Source organism: Oncorhynchus kisutch, linkage group LG15 (genome assembly GCF_002021735.2).
Source record: "Oncorhynchus kisutch isolate 150728-3 linkage group LG15, Okis_V2, whole genome shotgun sequence".
Classification (NCBI taxonomy): domain Eukaryota; kingdom Metazoa; phylum Chordata; class Actinopteri; order Salmoniformes; family Salmonidae; genus Oncorhynchus; species Oncorhynchus kisutch.
In genome coordinates, this window is record NC_034188.2 from 60830123 (window position 1) to 60847388 (window position 17266).

Genomic DNA, 17266 nt, shown 5'->3' on the forward strand with positions numbered 1-17266 from the left:
ATGTTCAACCTTAAATTTCCTGCCCTATGCTAAATGTATTGTAGTGATGCACTTGTGTGTATCAACATATTTTTCTTGTTGATCTAAAATGTGCAATATACTTTATTTTACGTAAAGATATATTAACAATGTTCATGTGTAATTTGGACATTAGGAAGGAAAAGGTGCAACTCGCTCACAATTAAACTCTTGGTACTTTATCTAAAAATCTAAATCAATCAATCTAAATCAATAAATCTAAAATCTAAATCAATAAAACAATCTAATTTAATTTAATTTAATTAAAATCATGATGTTTTGCCATCAATGGCCTTAGTCAGAATAATTTTTCATGGACATTATGTGGAAAAACTTTGACCCTCTCATTTGTTGTTAATGACAGATTCAGGTGTTTGGCTTACGCTGGCCAACTAAGTGAAAATAGCTGTATATAGCAGTATATAAACTCAGCAAAAAAAGAAACGTCCCTTTTTCAGGACCCTGTCTTTCAAAGATAATTCGTAAAAATCCAAATAACTTCACAGATCTTCATTGTAAAGGGTTTCAACACTGTTTCCCATGCTTGTTCAATGAACCATAAACAACTAATGAACATGCACCTGTAAAACGGTTGTTAAGACAGTAACAGCTTACAGACGGTAGGCATTGAAGGTCACAATTATGAAAAAACTTAAGACACTATAAAGGCCTTTCTACTGAAAAACACCAAAAGAAAGATGCCCAGGGTCCCTGCTCATCTGCGTGAACGTGCCTTAGGCATGCTGCAAGGAGGCATGACGACTGCAGATGTGGCCAGGGCAATAAATTGCAATGTCCATACTGTGAGATGACTAAGAAAGCGCTACAGGGAAAGCGCTGTTCGTCATTGCCATGGTAGACCACGTGTAACAACACCTGCACAGGATCGGTACATCCAAACATCACACCTGTCAGGTACAGGATGGCAACAACAACTGCCCGAGTTACACCAGGAATGCACAATCCCTACATGAGTACTCAGTCTGTCCGCAACAGGCTGAGAGAGGCTGGACTGAGGGCTTGTAGGCATGTTGTAAGGCAGGTCCTCACCAGACATCACCAGCAACAAGGTCACCTATGGGCAGAAACCCACCGTCGCTGGACTGGCAAAATGTGCTCTTCACTGACGAGTCGTGTTTTGTCTCTTCAGGGGTGATGGTCGGATTCACGTTTATCGTCGAAGGAATGAATGTTACACCGAGGCCTATACTCTGGAGTGGGATAGATTTGGAGGTGGAGGGTCCGTCATGGTCTGGGGCGGTGTGCCACAGCATCCTCAGACTGAGCTTGTTGTCATTGCAGGCAATCTCAACACTGTGTGTTACAGGGAAGACATCCTCCTCCCTCATGTGGTACCCTTCCTGCAGGCTCATTGTGACATGACCCTCCAGCATGACAATGCCACCAGCCATACTTCTCATTCTGTGAGTGATTTCCTGTGAGTGATGGCATTAGGATCATTAAAACCAGGCAGGCTTGTAAAAAGGAACTAGGCCTTGGCAGGAATTTGTTGTTAGGACGTCCCCAGAACGTCACAAAATTGGTGGTCAGGACGTTGTGTCATGGTCCCCTAGAGGTTTTGTTTTGTTCCTGGTTTATCCTGGGGGCTTCCCCAATGACTTTTCAATAATTTAATTATATTCTGATTGCATCTCTTCTGTTTTTTTTATTCATTTTGTAAAAGAGTATGGTTAATACTGAAGCGAAAATATCAGGATTTTTTCTTTGGTGGTCTCTGGGTAGAAAATCCAGCTAGTTCAGCCAGCCATTGCCTAGGCCTTCAGAAGCTGGTTTGGCAGGTAGCCTAGCGGTTAAGAGTGTTGTGTCAGTACCCGATAGGTCAATGATTCGAATCCTTGGGCTGGTAAGGTGCAAAAATCTCCCATTCAAGGCAGTTAACCCCCGACAACAACTGCTCCCTGGGCACTGATGATGTAGATTCAGAGGGGTTGGGTTAAATGCGGAAGACACAATTTGGTTGAATGCATTCAGTTGTGAACTGACTAGGTATCCCCTTTCCCTGCCATTCAACTGTATTAGAGCATAATTGTGGAGTGAGAATGGAATGAACCAACCACATTTTGACTTGCAATGAGTGGTACTGTACAACAGCAAAAAAGTGACTTATCTATGTACGTCACTACTAAGTGCGCAAGAGTAAAGAATCAGTGTCAATAGCAAGCAGTAATCTTCCCACTAGTAGCTAGCGTGTGTTTTAATAGTGTGACAATGGCGACAACAACTGCATCAGCAGCAGATGTTATCAACTTCAAGGTGGATGATGTTATAATTTTTTTAAAATATATATATTTTTACATTTTAAACAACATTTTTTTTTACAATTTTAAACAATCCACCTGCGGTGAAGCTTCTCAACACTTACATTACATTTTAGTCATCTAGCAGATGTGCCCATCCAGAGCGACTCACAGGAGCAACCAGCTCAGGCATTGGATGTTACAACCTTTTTCGTGTCATTGTTGAATTTTTGTTTTTATACCGTCATTTTACCGTCATTTTATACCGTCATTTTACGGAGCAACTTCACTCTCACTCATTTTCAGTTCCAGATTCCAACCCTCAGTTTCTCTCATCCCATCCCACCCATCTATGCTGGCCATCCCCTTCGAATTTCAGCTCATTAAGTGAAGCTATGTTGTCTGTTATTTTTCTCGATTTTTTGGTCTGGTTCAATGTGGGCTATTAAAATCTTTGTTCCCTCTGAAGGACAAGGTTGAATAGTCTCGGTTCGCCACTGCGTTTGTAGGACATTCTTGGGACATTGTGTCATTGTCCCCTGGATATTTTGTCTAGTTCCCAGTTTTTCCCGGGGACTTCACTTGACGGTAGAAAAGAAACATCCCCCCCCAAAAAACAAATATATCCAGAGCATGCATTCCCTTGTTTCATTACACATCACCCTTGCTACTGTTGTCAAGCCCCTGATTTGTGAACCACTGATCCATTCACAGTTCTTTGTCTTTTGCAATGTTAGTGAAACCCCCCTACACAGTGCTTTTACCATATAAAACATAGCATATGTTTTCAACTAACATTTTTGACATAAATTATTACATTGTGCATGTTCATTCATACAGTAATTACTATTCAAATATGTCCTCACCTGGGATTTGAACTCACAACCTCTTTCTGCATAGCATTCCGATATTCCTGCTATGCCACCATGTCTGTCAATGACTGATTTCACATGTATTCCTACACTTTACACTTCAAAGTAAATTTCAGCTCTGTTAAAAATACACTCAAGAAAAACTATTATACTTGTAGTGATTCTGGAGTACAATTAAAACCAAATAATATACCCCACCAACATTAGACAACTATAAGTAAATTAAATCAATGATAATAGAATATTCAGATTAACTGATTGTCAACTTGCTCAAACTTCATAACCCTACCATCTCCTGGTCAAAGATGAGAACCACCGCGTAGGGACCAGGATGCAGACGACCTGCTTTACCACACCCTGTGGTTCCACGTCAGTGGAGGGTCCTGTGAGTGTCCTCCAGCCCATCAATCGGTCCTCCAGTACCGTTGGCCCCGTGTTTTGGGACGCAGATGTGGACATCTGTCAGGCTCTGGAAGGTACTCGCTCCTGCCACCTACCCTCCAGAGCGCATCTATGTCCCCACAGGGGTGAGAGATCGGTTGTTGACCTGGTACACACATCCCTCGCTGCTGGACACCCGGGTATCACCCCGCACCATCTAATCCCTCTCCAATAAATACTGGTGACCCACCTTGGCATAGGACGTCGCCCACTATGTCAACTCATGTTCGTTATGCATTCAATGACCTTCCGGAGGACATAATTTCCATCTGTGGTCCCCAATTCCCGTTGCGGGTCTGGAAAGCCTTCATGGTGAAGCTGGGGGCCAAGGTCAGCCTCACATCCAGGTACTGGCCTCAGTTTAACAGGCAGGTGGAGAAAACCAACCAAGAGTTGGGGAGGTTGCTGAGGAATCACTGCCAGGACCGGTAGGGTGAGTGGGCCCAGTTATTTCCCTGGGTGGATTACGGACAGAACTCACTTCGTCACACCTACACCGGGTTGACTCCCTTCCAGTGCGTTCTGGGATATCAGCTGGCCTTGGCTCCGAAGACTCTGAGCCGGACCGCAGCCCCTGCAGTTGACAAGTGGTTCCGGCGAGCAGAGGTGTGGAACGCCGCTCACATGAGGCTCCAGCCCACCTTCAGAAGGATCTGGTGGACTGCCACCGCGGTGAGCCTCCCGTGTTCCATCGCATCTGGCTCTCCATCAGGAACCTCCCTTCCTGCCTGTCCTGCCGGAAGCTGAGCCCCCGGTTTCTGGGCCCCTTCAAGGTCCTCCGGAGGGTCAATGAGGTAACCTATCGTTTAGAACTCTCCACCAACTGCCTGTCTCACCCTGCTTTCATGTTACCCTCAGGCTGGTGATTCCTGGTCCCCTAGATGACGCCATCCCCTGCAACACCCCTCCCCCCCATGGACATCGAGGGAACCTCCGCCTATGTTGTTAAGCCCCTCGTGGACTCCTGATGTCATGGAGGTTGGCTCCAGTACCTGGTAGACTAGGAGGGGTACGGTCCTGAGGAGCGCTCTTGGGTCCACATCCTGGACCCCAACATCATCCGGGATTTCCATCTCTGCTGTCCAGACTGGCCTGCTCCTCGCCTTAGGGGCCACGGTCAGCCCGACATCACCGGTCTACTAGCCACCAGTCCTGGCAACAATCATTGCGCACACCTGCTCCCAATCGTTAAGCACATCTGGACATCATCACCACCCTGATTACTCTCCCTTCATATAGCCCTCATCAGGCATTTTGGTTTTTTGTTACGTTCAGTACACTTCTCCTGTTTAGTATTTTTTTCATGTTGATTATTATTAAACTCACATTCTGTACCCGCTTCCTGAATCTCCAGGTATACGTTATGCAGATAACTAAAATTACTTTGGAGCTGGCGCTGTTTTGCTGCGCAGGGATGTATTATAGGTAATGAATGTGCAGAGGGGGGACTTCTGAAATTCAACAGACTTTGTGGCAAATCACAAACATCAGTATACCCCAAGTTCAAACCCAGGTGGGGTCATAATGAAAAGTCAGTTCTAAGTAATCCTGTCAAATATTTGAAAACTATTTTTAGCTGACCAGCGTACCACTTACCTGAACCCCCATACCATTGATTTTATAATGGTTTGGGACACCTGGGACCATCTCGTGGCAAAAACCTCAAGGGGACCATGACAACTTCCCAAGAACGTCTTAAAAATACTCAGGGACATCCCTGAGACAATCCGGGAACTAGAATTCCAGGGTACCATTTTACAACACCCCAAATACGTCCCCGGACAAACCGGGAGCTAGACAACCTCCAGCAGCCCATGACACAACGTCCTGAGAACTTTAGATGACCATTTTGTGACGTTCCAGGGATGTCCTAACTTTTTTGCTTGCAGGGACGTTGCCTTGGGACCCTTTGCCCGAGAACACTAGTAACCTGCCTAAATGACTACCGACCTGTAGCAGTGTTTGGAAAGGCTGGTCATGGCTCACAACACCATAATCCCAGAAATCCTAGACCCACAGCAATTTGCATACTGCCCTAACAGATTGACAGATGATGCAATCTCTATTGTACTCCACACTGCCCTTTCACACTTGGAAAAAAGCAACACCTATGTAAGAATGCTATTCATTGACTACAGCCCAGAGTTCAAAGCCATAGTTCCCTCAAAACTCATCAAAAAGCTAAGGACCCTGGGACTAAACACCTCCCTGCCACACTGATCCTCAACACGGACCCCTCAGGGGTGCGTGCTCAGTCCCTTCCTGTACTCCCTGTTCACTCATGACTGCACGGCCAGGAATGACTCCAACACCATAAAGTTTGCCGATGACACAACAGTGGTAGGCCTGATCACAGACAACAATGAGACAGAGATGTGGCTATGTGGTGTCAGGACATCAATCTCTCCCTCAACGTGATCAATACAAAGGAGATGATTGTGGACTACAGGAAAAGGAGGACAGAGCACTCCCCCATTCTCATTGACGGGGCTGTAATGGAGCAGATTGAGAGCTTCAAGTTCCTTGGTGTCCACATCACCAACAAAACTAACATGGTCCAAGCACACCAAAACAGTAGTGAAGAGGGCACGACAAAAACCTATTCCCCCTCAGGAAACTGAAATGATTTTGCATGCGTCCTCAGATCCTCAAAAGGTTCTACAGCTGCACCATTGAGAGAATCCTCACTGGTTGCATCACTGCCTGGTATGGCAACTGCTAGCAGTTGCCTAGCAACTAGCAACTGCTAGGCCTCCGACCACAAGGCCCAAAATGTGTCAAAGACTCCAGCCACCCTAGTCATAGACTGTTCTCTCTGCTACCGCATGGCAGGCGGTACCGGAGCACCATGTCTAGGTCCAAGAGGCTTCTAAACAGCTTCTACCCCCAAGCCAAAAGACTCTTGAACATCTAATCAAATGGCTACAAATGTCAGGCATATGTGTATAGGTGGCAGGGAAGTCAGGCGCAGGAGAGTCAAACGGAGTGTAAAATGGAGTCTTTTAATAATGTCATAAAAACATGCTCCATAACACTAAACAGGAAAAAGAACATAAACAAATATGGGTAAGAAGACCCGTCGCGCACCTATACAACAAAAACACTACACTGACAATAAACAATCTCTGACAAAGACATGAGGGGAAACAGAGGGTTAAATACACAACAGGTAATGAATGGGATTGAAAACAGGTGTGTGGGAAGACAAGACAAAACCAATGGAAAATGAAAAATGGATCAATGATGGCTAGAAGACCGGTGACGTCGAACGCCGAGCACCGCCCGAACAAGGAGAGGCAACGACTTCGGAAGAAGTCGTGACAGTACCACCCCCCCCCCCCCCTGACGCGCGTCGACACCGGCCTCGGGGACGACCCGGAGGGCGAGGTGCAGGGCGATCCGGATAGAGACGGTGGAATTCTGATAACATGGAAGGATCTAACACGTCCTCCACCGGAACCCAGCATCTCTCCTCCGGCCCGTACCCCTCCCAGTCCACGAGGTACTGAAGGTCCCTCGCCCGACGTCTCGAATCCAAAATGGATCGAACAGAGTACACCGGAACCCCCTCGATGTCTAGAGGAGGCGGAGGAACATCACCCACTTCAGCCTCCTGGAGCGGGCCAGCCACCATCGGCCTGAGGAGAGACACATGGAACGAGGGGTTAATACGGTAATTAGTGGGCAGTTGTAACCTATAACATACCTCGTTCACTCTCCTCAGGACTTTAAACGGCCCCACAAACCGCGGACCCAGCTTCCGGCAGAGCAGGCGGAGGGGCAGGTTTCGGGTCGAGAGCCAGACCCTGTCCCCTGGTGCGAACACTGGGGCCTCACTGCGGCGACGGTCTGCGCCAATTTTCTGGCGCCTTATGGCACGCTGAAGGTGGACGTGGGCTGCCTCCCAGGTTTCCTCAGCGTGCCGAAACCAATTGTCCACCGCAGGGGCCTCGGTCTGGCTCTGATGCCAAGGAGCCAGAACCGGCTGATACCCTAATACACATTGAAAAGGAGTAAGGTTAGTGGAGGAGTGACGTAGCGAGTTCTGAGCCATCTCTGCCCAGGGCACGAACTTCGCCCACTCCCCCGGCCGATCCTGGCAATAAGACCGCAGAAACCTACCCACATCCTGGTTAACTCTCTCCACCTGCCCATTACTCTCGGGGTGAAAACCTGAGGTAAGACTAACCGAGATCCCCAGACGCTCCATGAACGCCTTCCAGACCCTTGATGTGAACTGGGGACCCCGATCAGACACTATATCCTCAGGCACCCCATAGTGCCAGAAAACGTGTGTAAATAGGGGCTCTGCAGTTTGTAAGGCCGTAGGGAGACCGGGCAAAGGGAGGAGATGACAGGACTTTGAAAACTGATCCACAACGACCAGGATCGTGGTGTAACCCTGTGAAGGTTGAAGATCAGTCAAAAAATCCACCGACAGGTGCGACCACGGCCGTTGAGGAACGGGTAGAGGTTGTAGCTTACCTCGGTGCAGGTGTCTAGGAGCCTTGCACTGGGCGCACACCGAGCAGGAAGAAACATAAATCCTCACGTCCTTAGCTAAAGTGGGCCATCAGTACCTCCCTTCAAGACAGCGCATCATCCGACCTATCCCAGGATGACCAGAGGAGGGTGACGTGTGAGCCCAATAGATCAATCGGTCGCGGACAGCAGACGGAACGTACAGACGACCAGCTGGACACTCAGGGGGAGAGTGCTCTGCACGTGACGCCCGCTCAATGTCCGCGTCCAGCTCCCACACTACAGGCGCCACCAGACACGAAGCTGGGAGTATGGGAGTGGGATCCATGGATCGCTCCTCTGTGTCATACAGCCGAGACAATGCATCTGCCTTAACGTTCTGGGAGCCTGGTCTGTAAGAAAGAGTAAACACAAAACGAGTGAAAAACATGGCCCACCTTGCCTGGCGAGGATTCAATCTCTTCGCCTGCCGGATGTACTCCAGATTGCGGTGGTCAGTCCAGATGAGAAAAGGGTGTTTAGCCCCCTCAAGCCAATGCCTCCACACCTTCAAGGCTTCTACGACAGCTAACAGCTCTCGGTTCCCCACATCATAGTTTCGCTCCGCCGGGTTGAGCTTCTTCGAAAAGAAAGCACAGCGGCGAAGCTTCAGTGGCGTACCCGAACGCTGAGAGAGCACTGCTCCTATCCCAGCTTTGGATGCGTCCACCTCCACTATGAATGGCAAAGAGGGATCCGGATGAGCCAGCACAGGCACCGAGGTAAACAGAGTCTTCAGGTGCTCAAAAGCCCTGTTCGCCACAGCCGACCACTGCAAGCGCACCGGGCCCCCCTTTAGCAGTGAGGTAATGGGAGCTGCCACCTGACCAAAACCCCGATAAACCTCCGGTAGTAATTGGCAAACCCCAAAAAACGCTGCAACTCCTTTACCGTGGTTGGAGTCGGCCAATTACGCACGGCTGTAATGCGGTCGCTCTCCATCTCCACTCCTGAAGTGGAAATCCGATGCCCTAGGAAGGAGATGGATTGTTGGAAGAACAAGCATTTCTCAGCCTTGACATATAGATCATGCTCCAACAGGCGACCAAGCACCCTGCGCACCAGGGACACATGCTCGGCGCGTGTAGCAGAGTACATCAGAATATCATCGATATACACCACTACACCCTGCCCGTGCAGGTCCCTGAAGATCTCATCTACAAATGATTGGAAAACTGATGGAGCATTCATTAACCCATATGGCATGACAAGGTACTCATAATGACCTGAGGTTGTGCTAAATGCCGTCTTCCACTCATCACCCTTCCGAATATGCACCAGATTGTACGCACTCCTGAGATCCAATTTTGTGAAAAAACGTGCCCCGTGCATGAACTCAATAACCGTATTGATCAGAGGTAGCGGGTAATTATATTTCACTGTGATTTTATTCAGACCTCGATAATCAATGCACGGGCGTAAACCGCCATCCTTTTTCTTCACAAAAAAGAAACTTGAAGAGACGGGTGAAATGGATGGCTGAATGAACCCCTGATGCAGAGATTCAGAGACATATGTCTCCATAGCCTCCGTCTCCGCTTGCGACAGGGGATACACGTGACTCTTGGGATATGCAGCGTCTACCAGGAGATCTATCGCACAATCCCCCTGTCGATGGGGTGGTAATTGAGTCGCCTTCTTTTTACAGAAGGCGAGAGCCAAATCGGCATATTCGGGGGGAATGCGCACGGTGGAGACCTGGTCTGGACTTTCCACCGTAGTAGCACCAACGGAAACCCCTAAACACCTACCTGAGCATTCTCGCGACCACCCCGTGAGAGCCCTCTGTGTCCAAGAAACAGTGGGGTTATGGCAAGCTAACCAGGGTAGGCCTAGCACCACAGATTACGCAGGAGAATCAATAAGGAAAAGACTAATCTTCTCCTTGTGACCCTCCTGCGTTATCATACACAAAGGTGCGGTTACCTCCCTGATAAACCCTGACCCTAATGGTCGACTATCTAAGGCATGAATAGGGAAAGGCATATCCACAGGAATAGGGATCCCTAAACTATGAGCTAGACTTTTATTAATGAAATTCCCAGCCGCACCTGAATCTACTAGCGCCTTATACTGGGAATGCAGTGAAAAATCAGGAAAAGAGACCGAGACAAACATTAGTGCGGCAGAGGGCTCTGGATGAGAATGGTGCCTACTCACCTGGGGTGATGCCAGAATGCCTTGCCTGCCTTCTCTATTCCCAGAGGAACCAACCCGGCACCGACAAGCAGTGTGCCCTCTGCGACCATGAATGGTGCTCGAGCGGGAACCCCCTCCGGTCTCCCTGCGCACCATCCCTCCCAATTCCATAGGTTCGGTAGAGAGGGTGCGAGAGGATGGAACAACCAGACCCCGATCTAGACGTCCACGAGTAGCCAGCATGTTGTCCAGCTTGATGGACATGTCCACCAGCTGGTCGAAGGTGAGGGTGGTGTCTCTACAGGCCAGCTCCCGACGGACGTCCTCACGTAGACTACAACGGTAATGGTCAATCAGGGCCCTGTCGCTCCATCCAGCGCCGGCAGCCAAGGTCAATAAATTCCAAAGCAAACTCCTGTGCACTCCTCGTCTCCTGCCTCAGATGATAGAGGAGCTCCCCCGCTGCTTTGCCTTCAGGTGGATGATCGAATACTATCCGGAATTGACGGGTGAACTCCTCAAAATGGTCCAAATCCGCATCCTCCCTTCTACACACAGCGCTGGCCCATTCCAGGGCTTTCCCGGTGAGGCATGAGACGAGGGCGTAACTCTTCTCACGGTCAGATGGTACTGGGGAGGCCGTGGCTAGATATAAGTTCATCTTAAGTAGGAAACCCTGGCAGCCGGCAGTATCTCCGTTGTATCCCGTGGGTAGGGATAAATGGATCTTCGATTCTGGAGAGGAAAAAACGTTCAAGGGAGATTCCGGTTGTGGTGGTGGTGGCGCTGGAGAAACTCCCTGTCTCTCCCAGCGATCCATATTCTGGACAATGCGATCCATGACGGAGCTTATACAGTCAAGCTCCCTCGCTTGTTCCTGAACGCGTTCCTCCAGCTCCATGAGCATAGTGTCCTCTCCTGCTGACTTCATATTGTTGGTCAGAGATTCTGTCAGGCATATGTGTATAGGTGGCAGGGAAGTCAGGCGCAGGAGAGTCAAACGGAGTGTAAAATGGAGTCTTTTAATAATGTCATAAAAACATGCTCCATAACACTAAACAGGAAAAAGAACATAAACAAATATGGGTAAGAAGACCCGTCGCGCACCTATACAACAAAAACACTACACTGACAATAAACAATCTCTGACAAAGACATGAGGGGAAACAGAGGGTTAAATACACAACAGGTAATGAATGGGATTGAAAACAGGTGTGTGGGAAGACAAGACAAAACCAATGGAAAATGAAAAAATGGATCAATGATGGCTAGAAGACCGGTGACGTCGAACGCAGAGCACCGCCCGAACAAGGAGAGGCAACGACTTCGCCAGAAGTCGTGACAACAAAGACTATTTGCATCACCCCCCCCCCTTTACACCGCTGCTACACTGTTATTATCTATGCATAGTCACTTTAATAACTCTACCTACATGCACATTTTACCTCCCTTACCTTGACTAACCAGTGCCCCGCACATTGACTCTGTACCGGTACCCCCTGTATATAGTCTCATTACTGTTTTTTTTTTTACTGCTGTTCTTAAATTACTTGTTCCTTCTATTTCTTATTCTTATTCATATTTTTTTTAACTGCATTTTTGGTTATGGGCTTGTAAGGAAGCATTTCACTGTAAGGTCTACACCTGTTGTATTCGGCGCATGTGACTTATACAATTTGATTTGATTTGATCACACAATGTCCTAATTTAGTCCTGAGAAATTCCTGATATGATCCTCAGTAACTTAGAGGACACTAGACAAGTCCTGAGAACGTCCTGAAAATGACCATCATGTGACATCCCCTTGACCATCATGCAACATCTCCTTGTGGTCATTGAATGCCTCATCGATAATGTCCGACACATAACTTCCGACTTCAAGGCACTACCCCCTGTAGTGCTTTGTGGTCAGAGGCCAAGCAGTTGCCATACCAAGCAGTGACGCAACCAATCCCATGTGAGTATACACTATGGTGTATTTAAAGGCTAACAGGACAAGTCTTTGGAGCAGTCTCCTCTGTCAAGCAAGAAGACATTTCATGGAGACAAGTCGTTTTTTTTCTTTCACACCTCAGAAGTCTGATAATGTACAGCTAGTATTGGGAACTTTTTTGTTGAGAATTAAGATTTAGAGGAAGGATGTGAATTAGTTTTGTTAAGTGATTCACACTTGAATTCATTCACCTCCATACACACTGAAGCCTTGTAAGGACTAAGAATTGCTGCATTGACCAGAGGAAGAAAATTAACAAAAGCTATGGAGAACTCAACCCAAGTCAAGTTCTTTTATCTCTTTGGCTTACAAGAGACATTTAACAACAAATCTATTTATTTTTTCTTGTCTCTTGTCACATACCTTCTCATCATCACTGTGAATCTGACTCTGATCATAACAATCATTCAGGAGAAAGGTCTCCATGAGCCCATGTATATCTTTCTGTGTAGTCTATGTGTCAATGGATTGTATGGAACTGCTGGTTTCTACCCCAAGTTCTTACTGGACCTTCAGTCAGATGTTCAGGTGATATCTTATGGTGGATGTTTGACTCAAACCTATGTAATATACACATCTGTCCTGTGTGAAATGTCTACTCTGACAGTGATGTCTTACGACAGGTATGTGGCAATATGCAGACCACTACTATATCATACCATTGTGACATCTTTAACTGTTAGAAAGTTACTCTTATTGTCTTGGTGTTATCCTTTATTCATATCACTAATAGCACTTAGTTTAACAGCCAGACTTCCTTTGTGTGGATCTCGCATTGATAAGATCTTCTGTGACAATCCATCTATACTGAAACATGCATGTTTACCCATAACCATCAATCAGAATTTGAACAAATGTATGGTTTTGGTTCATGTTTTACAGTTACTTTTCATTGTATTTTCTTACTGTCAGATTGTAAGGAATTGTGTAAAGTCAGCTAAGGGAAGGATTAAGTTCACACAGACATGTGTGCCACATTTAATAACAATATTTATTTTCATCACAGTGACCCTGTTTGACACGTTGCAAGGGTGGAATAATGTAAATATTACACTAAATATGCGTAATGCAATGGCTGTACAATTCCTTGTTATACCACCTGTCTTTAACCCTCTCATATATGGACTTAACCTCCAGAAGATTCGAAGAGCAGTTTTCAGAAAGTGTAATGCACATAAAATCATTGATATGAAACGTTAGTTACATGATCTTACACAACAGGGAGACTTCGTCATATCAGAAGTCAACAAAAATAAAGGTAAAATCTGCTAAACTGTTGCTACGTTAAATGGCGCCCAATTCTTGATACCTTTCGCAAGTTCCGCAACTTTGGTTTTAGAACTGTAAGGGGGGGACATAACCTGGCAGGGGGTCTGGGGGCTCTCCCTATATTTTCTGGGGCATCTAATGCTAATTTCCTGCATTTCTACAACAAAAATCTTGGTCAACCAAGCGTAGTCTTTTCTTTCGACCAATCAATCTGTCTAGATTTTAAAACATGTATTTTTCCATATACAGACATCTGATGTGCCTTTTTATCTTACCATTTCTACCAACCTGCGTGAGAGTTATGATTTTCAAAGGCAAATATCGTGGAACACTTTCATTTAATTTATAATAGTCTTTGTATCTTAAAATCATTGTCTGTGGTTAATCTACATTCTACAATAGTCATCTAAATACTAATCTAAAAGTAACTGTTATTGCCACTGCCAACTATGTAAAAAAAAGTCTACATAAAGCCAACACATAAAAACATTGAGAAATATCCTGATTAATATAAATATCCGATAAATCACATTTTCTAGGCATGAGCTGTCTTCAACGAACTCTAACATTGTATCAACTATCAACTGGGTCAGATATTTTTTGACGTTTCCACTGGATCAGAGCATTACATTTTTCCATTTCATGCCAATTGGTTATCGAAAGAGAGAGATGGAAATATTGTTCTATCACTTTGAGGAACTATTGTCATTCTCAATTGATTCTAAAAACAGACTTTGTTTACTTGCTGTTTGAGGTGAAGAAAAAATACTTTGAGAAGCTCCACAGTTCATTAGTGGTGGTGAGTTAAGACAATCAGAAATACTATCAGACATCACCAAATGGGCACATTTATAGGCCTACATTTACACACAGGCCAGGTAGACTAGTCGTACTTCTATATATACGTAATCAGGTGTCATGCCTTTCCCTTTTGGGTAAGGATCATAGGCGCCAAGTTCCCCCCCCTCTCACTCTCTCTCCCACCATAGTTTTATGATGGTCGGAAATACCTGCAGGAAAACTCTCTCTCCCACTCTTTCAGAAATGGAAGTTAAATCCCTTTGTTACCACAGAGAGACGTTGCAGTACGGTAACATCAAAAGGTTGAATAATGGAACACTATTTCTGTAATCCAAAGAGTTGGAAGGGTCCAGTGGGTACTTAAAGAACAATTATGTCAGATCAGTTGTTTTGTGATCTCATTAAGGACGGTATAACAACATAACTGTATCTCTGAATGTATATATTTCCGAGTTGTCAGTTTTACATCCAAATGTTGTGGAATTCCTGTGATTAAATATGAAACTATTTGTGAAAAGATAGTGAGAACATTGCTTTTCATGTAAAGTTTATCAAGTCAGTAACCACACCCATGTGATTACAGACATTATGCCAAACGTAGTCGAACGCCCTTTTCCCCCAAGTGATTAAAAGGATTCACTGAAGAATTCACATCTTAGACCAAAACAAGCCATGTTGCTGCCGGTGTGTGAAGTGGTTCCAGCTGAATACATTACAAATGGTTTGTAAAACAACAAGACCAGAAAATGGTAAGACACTCTGAAACTCTCTTGAGTGAAGAAGATGAAGACTACACAGGAACATTCAGTCTGCAGCTGTTTAAGTACTCTTAGTCTAGTAAAAGTGACGAGAACCACTCTGAAAGATCCATTCTCAAGAACATTTCCCTATCAAACGACCATTGGTACGATTGATTTACCCTTTATAACAGAGCCCACTGAAAAAGCCACAACTTCGAAAGACTTTGATCTCTGCTGGACAAACCAGAGATTTCTGTTGAGTTACTCCCCAGATGGACAAGACATACACACGTAAATATGTACATTGCAATTATTTTCGAATGAGCGGCCGTTCATGTGCAAAGTATTTGCATTTGCATGAGCATAGTTATCAGCTGTATATGTGCTATGGTGAAGTCTTTTGTCTCTTCCCCCGCTCTTTCTAACATGCCCCTTCCTTTTCATTTTTGTAACAAGCCATCATATCGGGTTAGTAATCAATGTGTAAGCTATCCTGTTTGTGTGTTTATGTCATTCTGTGTGATTATTTAGTTAGTTAGTAAATAAATAATTAAGCCAATTTATATATTGTTGATTCATCATTTATGGTAGGGTTCGTGCATATTTGAAGTCAACGACGTTCAGAATGAGACTGGAGTTAAATAAGAATTAATGAATTGACTGTGACTAATGTAAGAGATCTTTAAGAGTTCATTCGGAAAATCTTTAAATAAACTTGTTCCGTGGTGTCCCAGATTACTACTTAATTAATTGTTAAATGGTTATTTTTCTTGCGTAATAATTAAATGTAGTTAATTGATTTTATAAAATAACATTCAAACACATTAATGACAGCAAAGACACAAGTGCGCGTCCTTACTAAACATTGACAGGAGAGATTCAAACACAAAACTATGAATAAATTGACAAAACTCGTAAATTGAATGGAATAAACCAAAACTTGTTTCTCACAAGTTTATCATAGGTTGTGAGTTCTGCAAAACACATGTCCACTCTGACATTGAGAATAGTAGATAACTGTAATAATAATATATTCAATACATTAACAGAACGTACCGTAACCAAATAAACATTGCAGATTAGTAATTATGTGAATTGACAGTAAATGCAGGCTACTACTAGTGAAATTTGTAATGGGGAATTGATAGACATAGCAAACAATGCACACAATGAAGTTATGAAACAATGAATACCCACGAAATGGCGGGAGAGAGCGCATTCTGTAGAGAGACAAGCCCTGTGCGTCTGAGCCACAATCCCCATATTCTTGGACCGTGGCATCCCTGCGGCCTCCTCATTGAGACAGGTGCGAATCTGTCTCATGTTGTCACGCCCTGACCTTAGTTATCTATGTTTTCAGGTCAGGGTGTGACGAGGACGGGTATATGTGTTCTTGTCCTGTCTAGGGTTTTTGTATGTCTAGGGGTGTTTGTTAGTCTAGATCATTTGTAGCTCTATGGTGGCCTGAATTGGTTGTTAGTTTGTTTAAGTGTTCTTCGTTAAATAAAAGAAGAATGTATTCCAATCATGCAGCGCCTTGGCCTCCTCGTTATGACGAACATGACAGAATAACCCACCAAACAAGGACCAAGCAGCATGAAAAGGAGGAACAGCGCTTAATGGGGAAATGGACCTGGGAGGAGATATTAGATGGAGCAGGACCCTGGACACAACCGGGGGAGAATCGCCGTCCGAAGGAGGAGTTAGAGGCGGCGATACTACGAGGAGAAACACCGGAGAATAGAGGAACAGCGACGATATGAAGGTGCACGGAAGTCCGAGAGGCAGCCCCAATATTTTTTGGGGGGGGGGGGGGGGCCCACGAGGAGATTGCATGAGTCAGGTCGGAGACCTGAGCCTACTCCTCGTGCTTACTGTGGGGAGCGTGTTACTGGTCAGGCACCGTGTTATGCAGAGATGCGCACGGTGTCTCCAGTGTCTCCAGGAGCGCTGAGCCGGCACCCTCCTTCCTGGCTGGATGCCCATTCTAGCCGGGCCAATGCAAGGAGCTGGAATAGAGCGCACTGGAATAGAGCTTCCAGCCAGGAAGGAGGGTGCCGGCTCAGCGCTCCTGGTCTCCAGTATACCTCCTTGGACCAGGATATCCTGCGCCGGCTCTGCGTTCTGTGTCTCCGGTGAGTCTGCACAGCCCAGTGCGTCCTGTGTCAGTGCCCTGCATTTGCAAGGCGAAAAGGTTGTGTTAGGTTGTGTCAG

The 17266-nt window shown here is 45.7% G+C and overlaps 1 protein-coding gene across 1 annotated transcript; it reads left to right on the forward strand.

Annotated features, from left to right (window-relative positions):
- Positions 1-12370: 12370 nt before the first annotated feature.
- Positions 12371-13874, forward strand: LOC109904815 (olfactory receptor 1D2-like). The gene has a single exon (XM_031789413.1). The coding sequence runs from the start codon at positions 12507-12509 to the stop codon at positions 13440-13442; it is 936 nt and encodes a 311-aa protein (XP_031645273.1). The 5' UTR covers positions 12371-12506; the 3' UTR covers positions 13443-13874.
- Positions 13875-17266: the final 3392 nt, after the last annotated feature.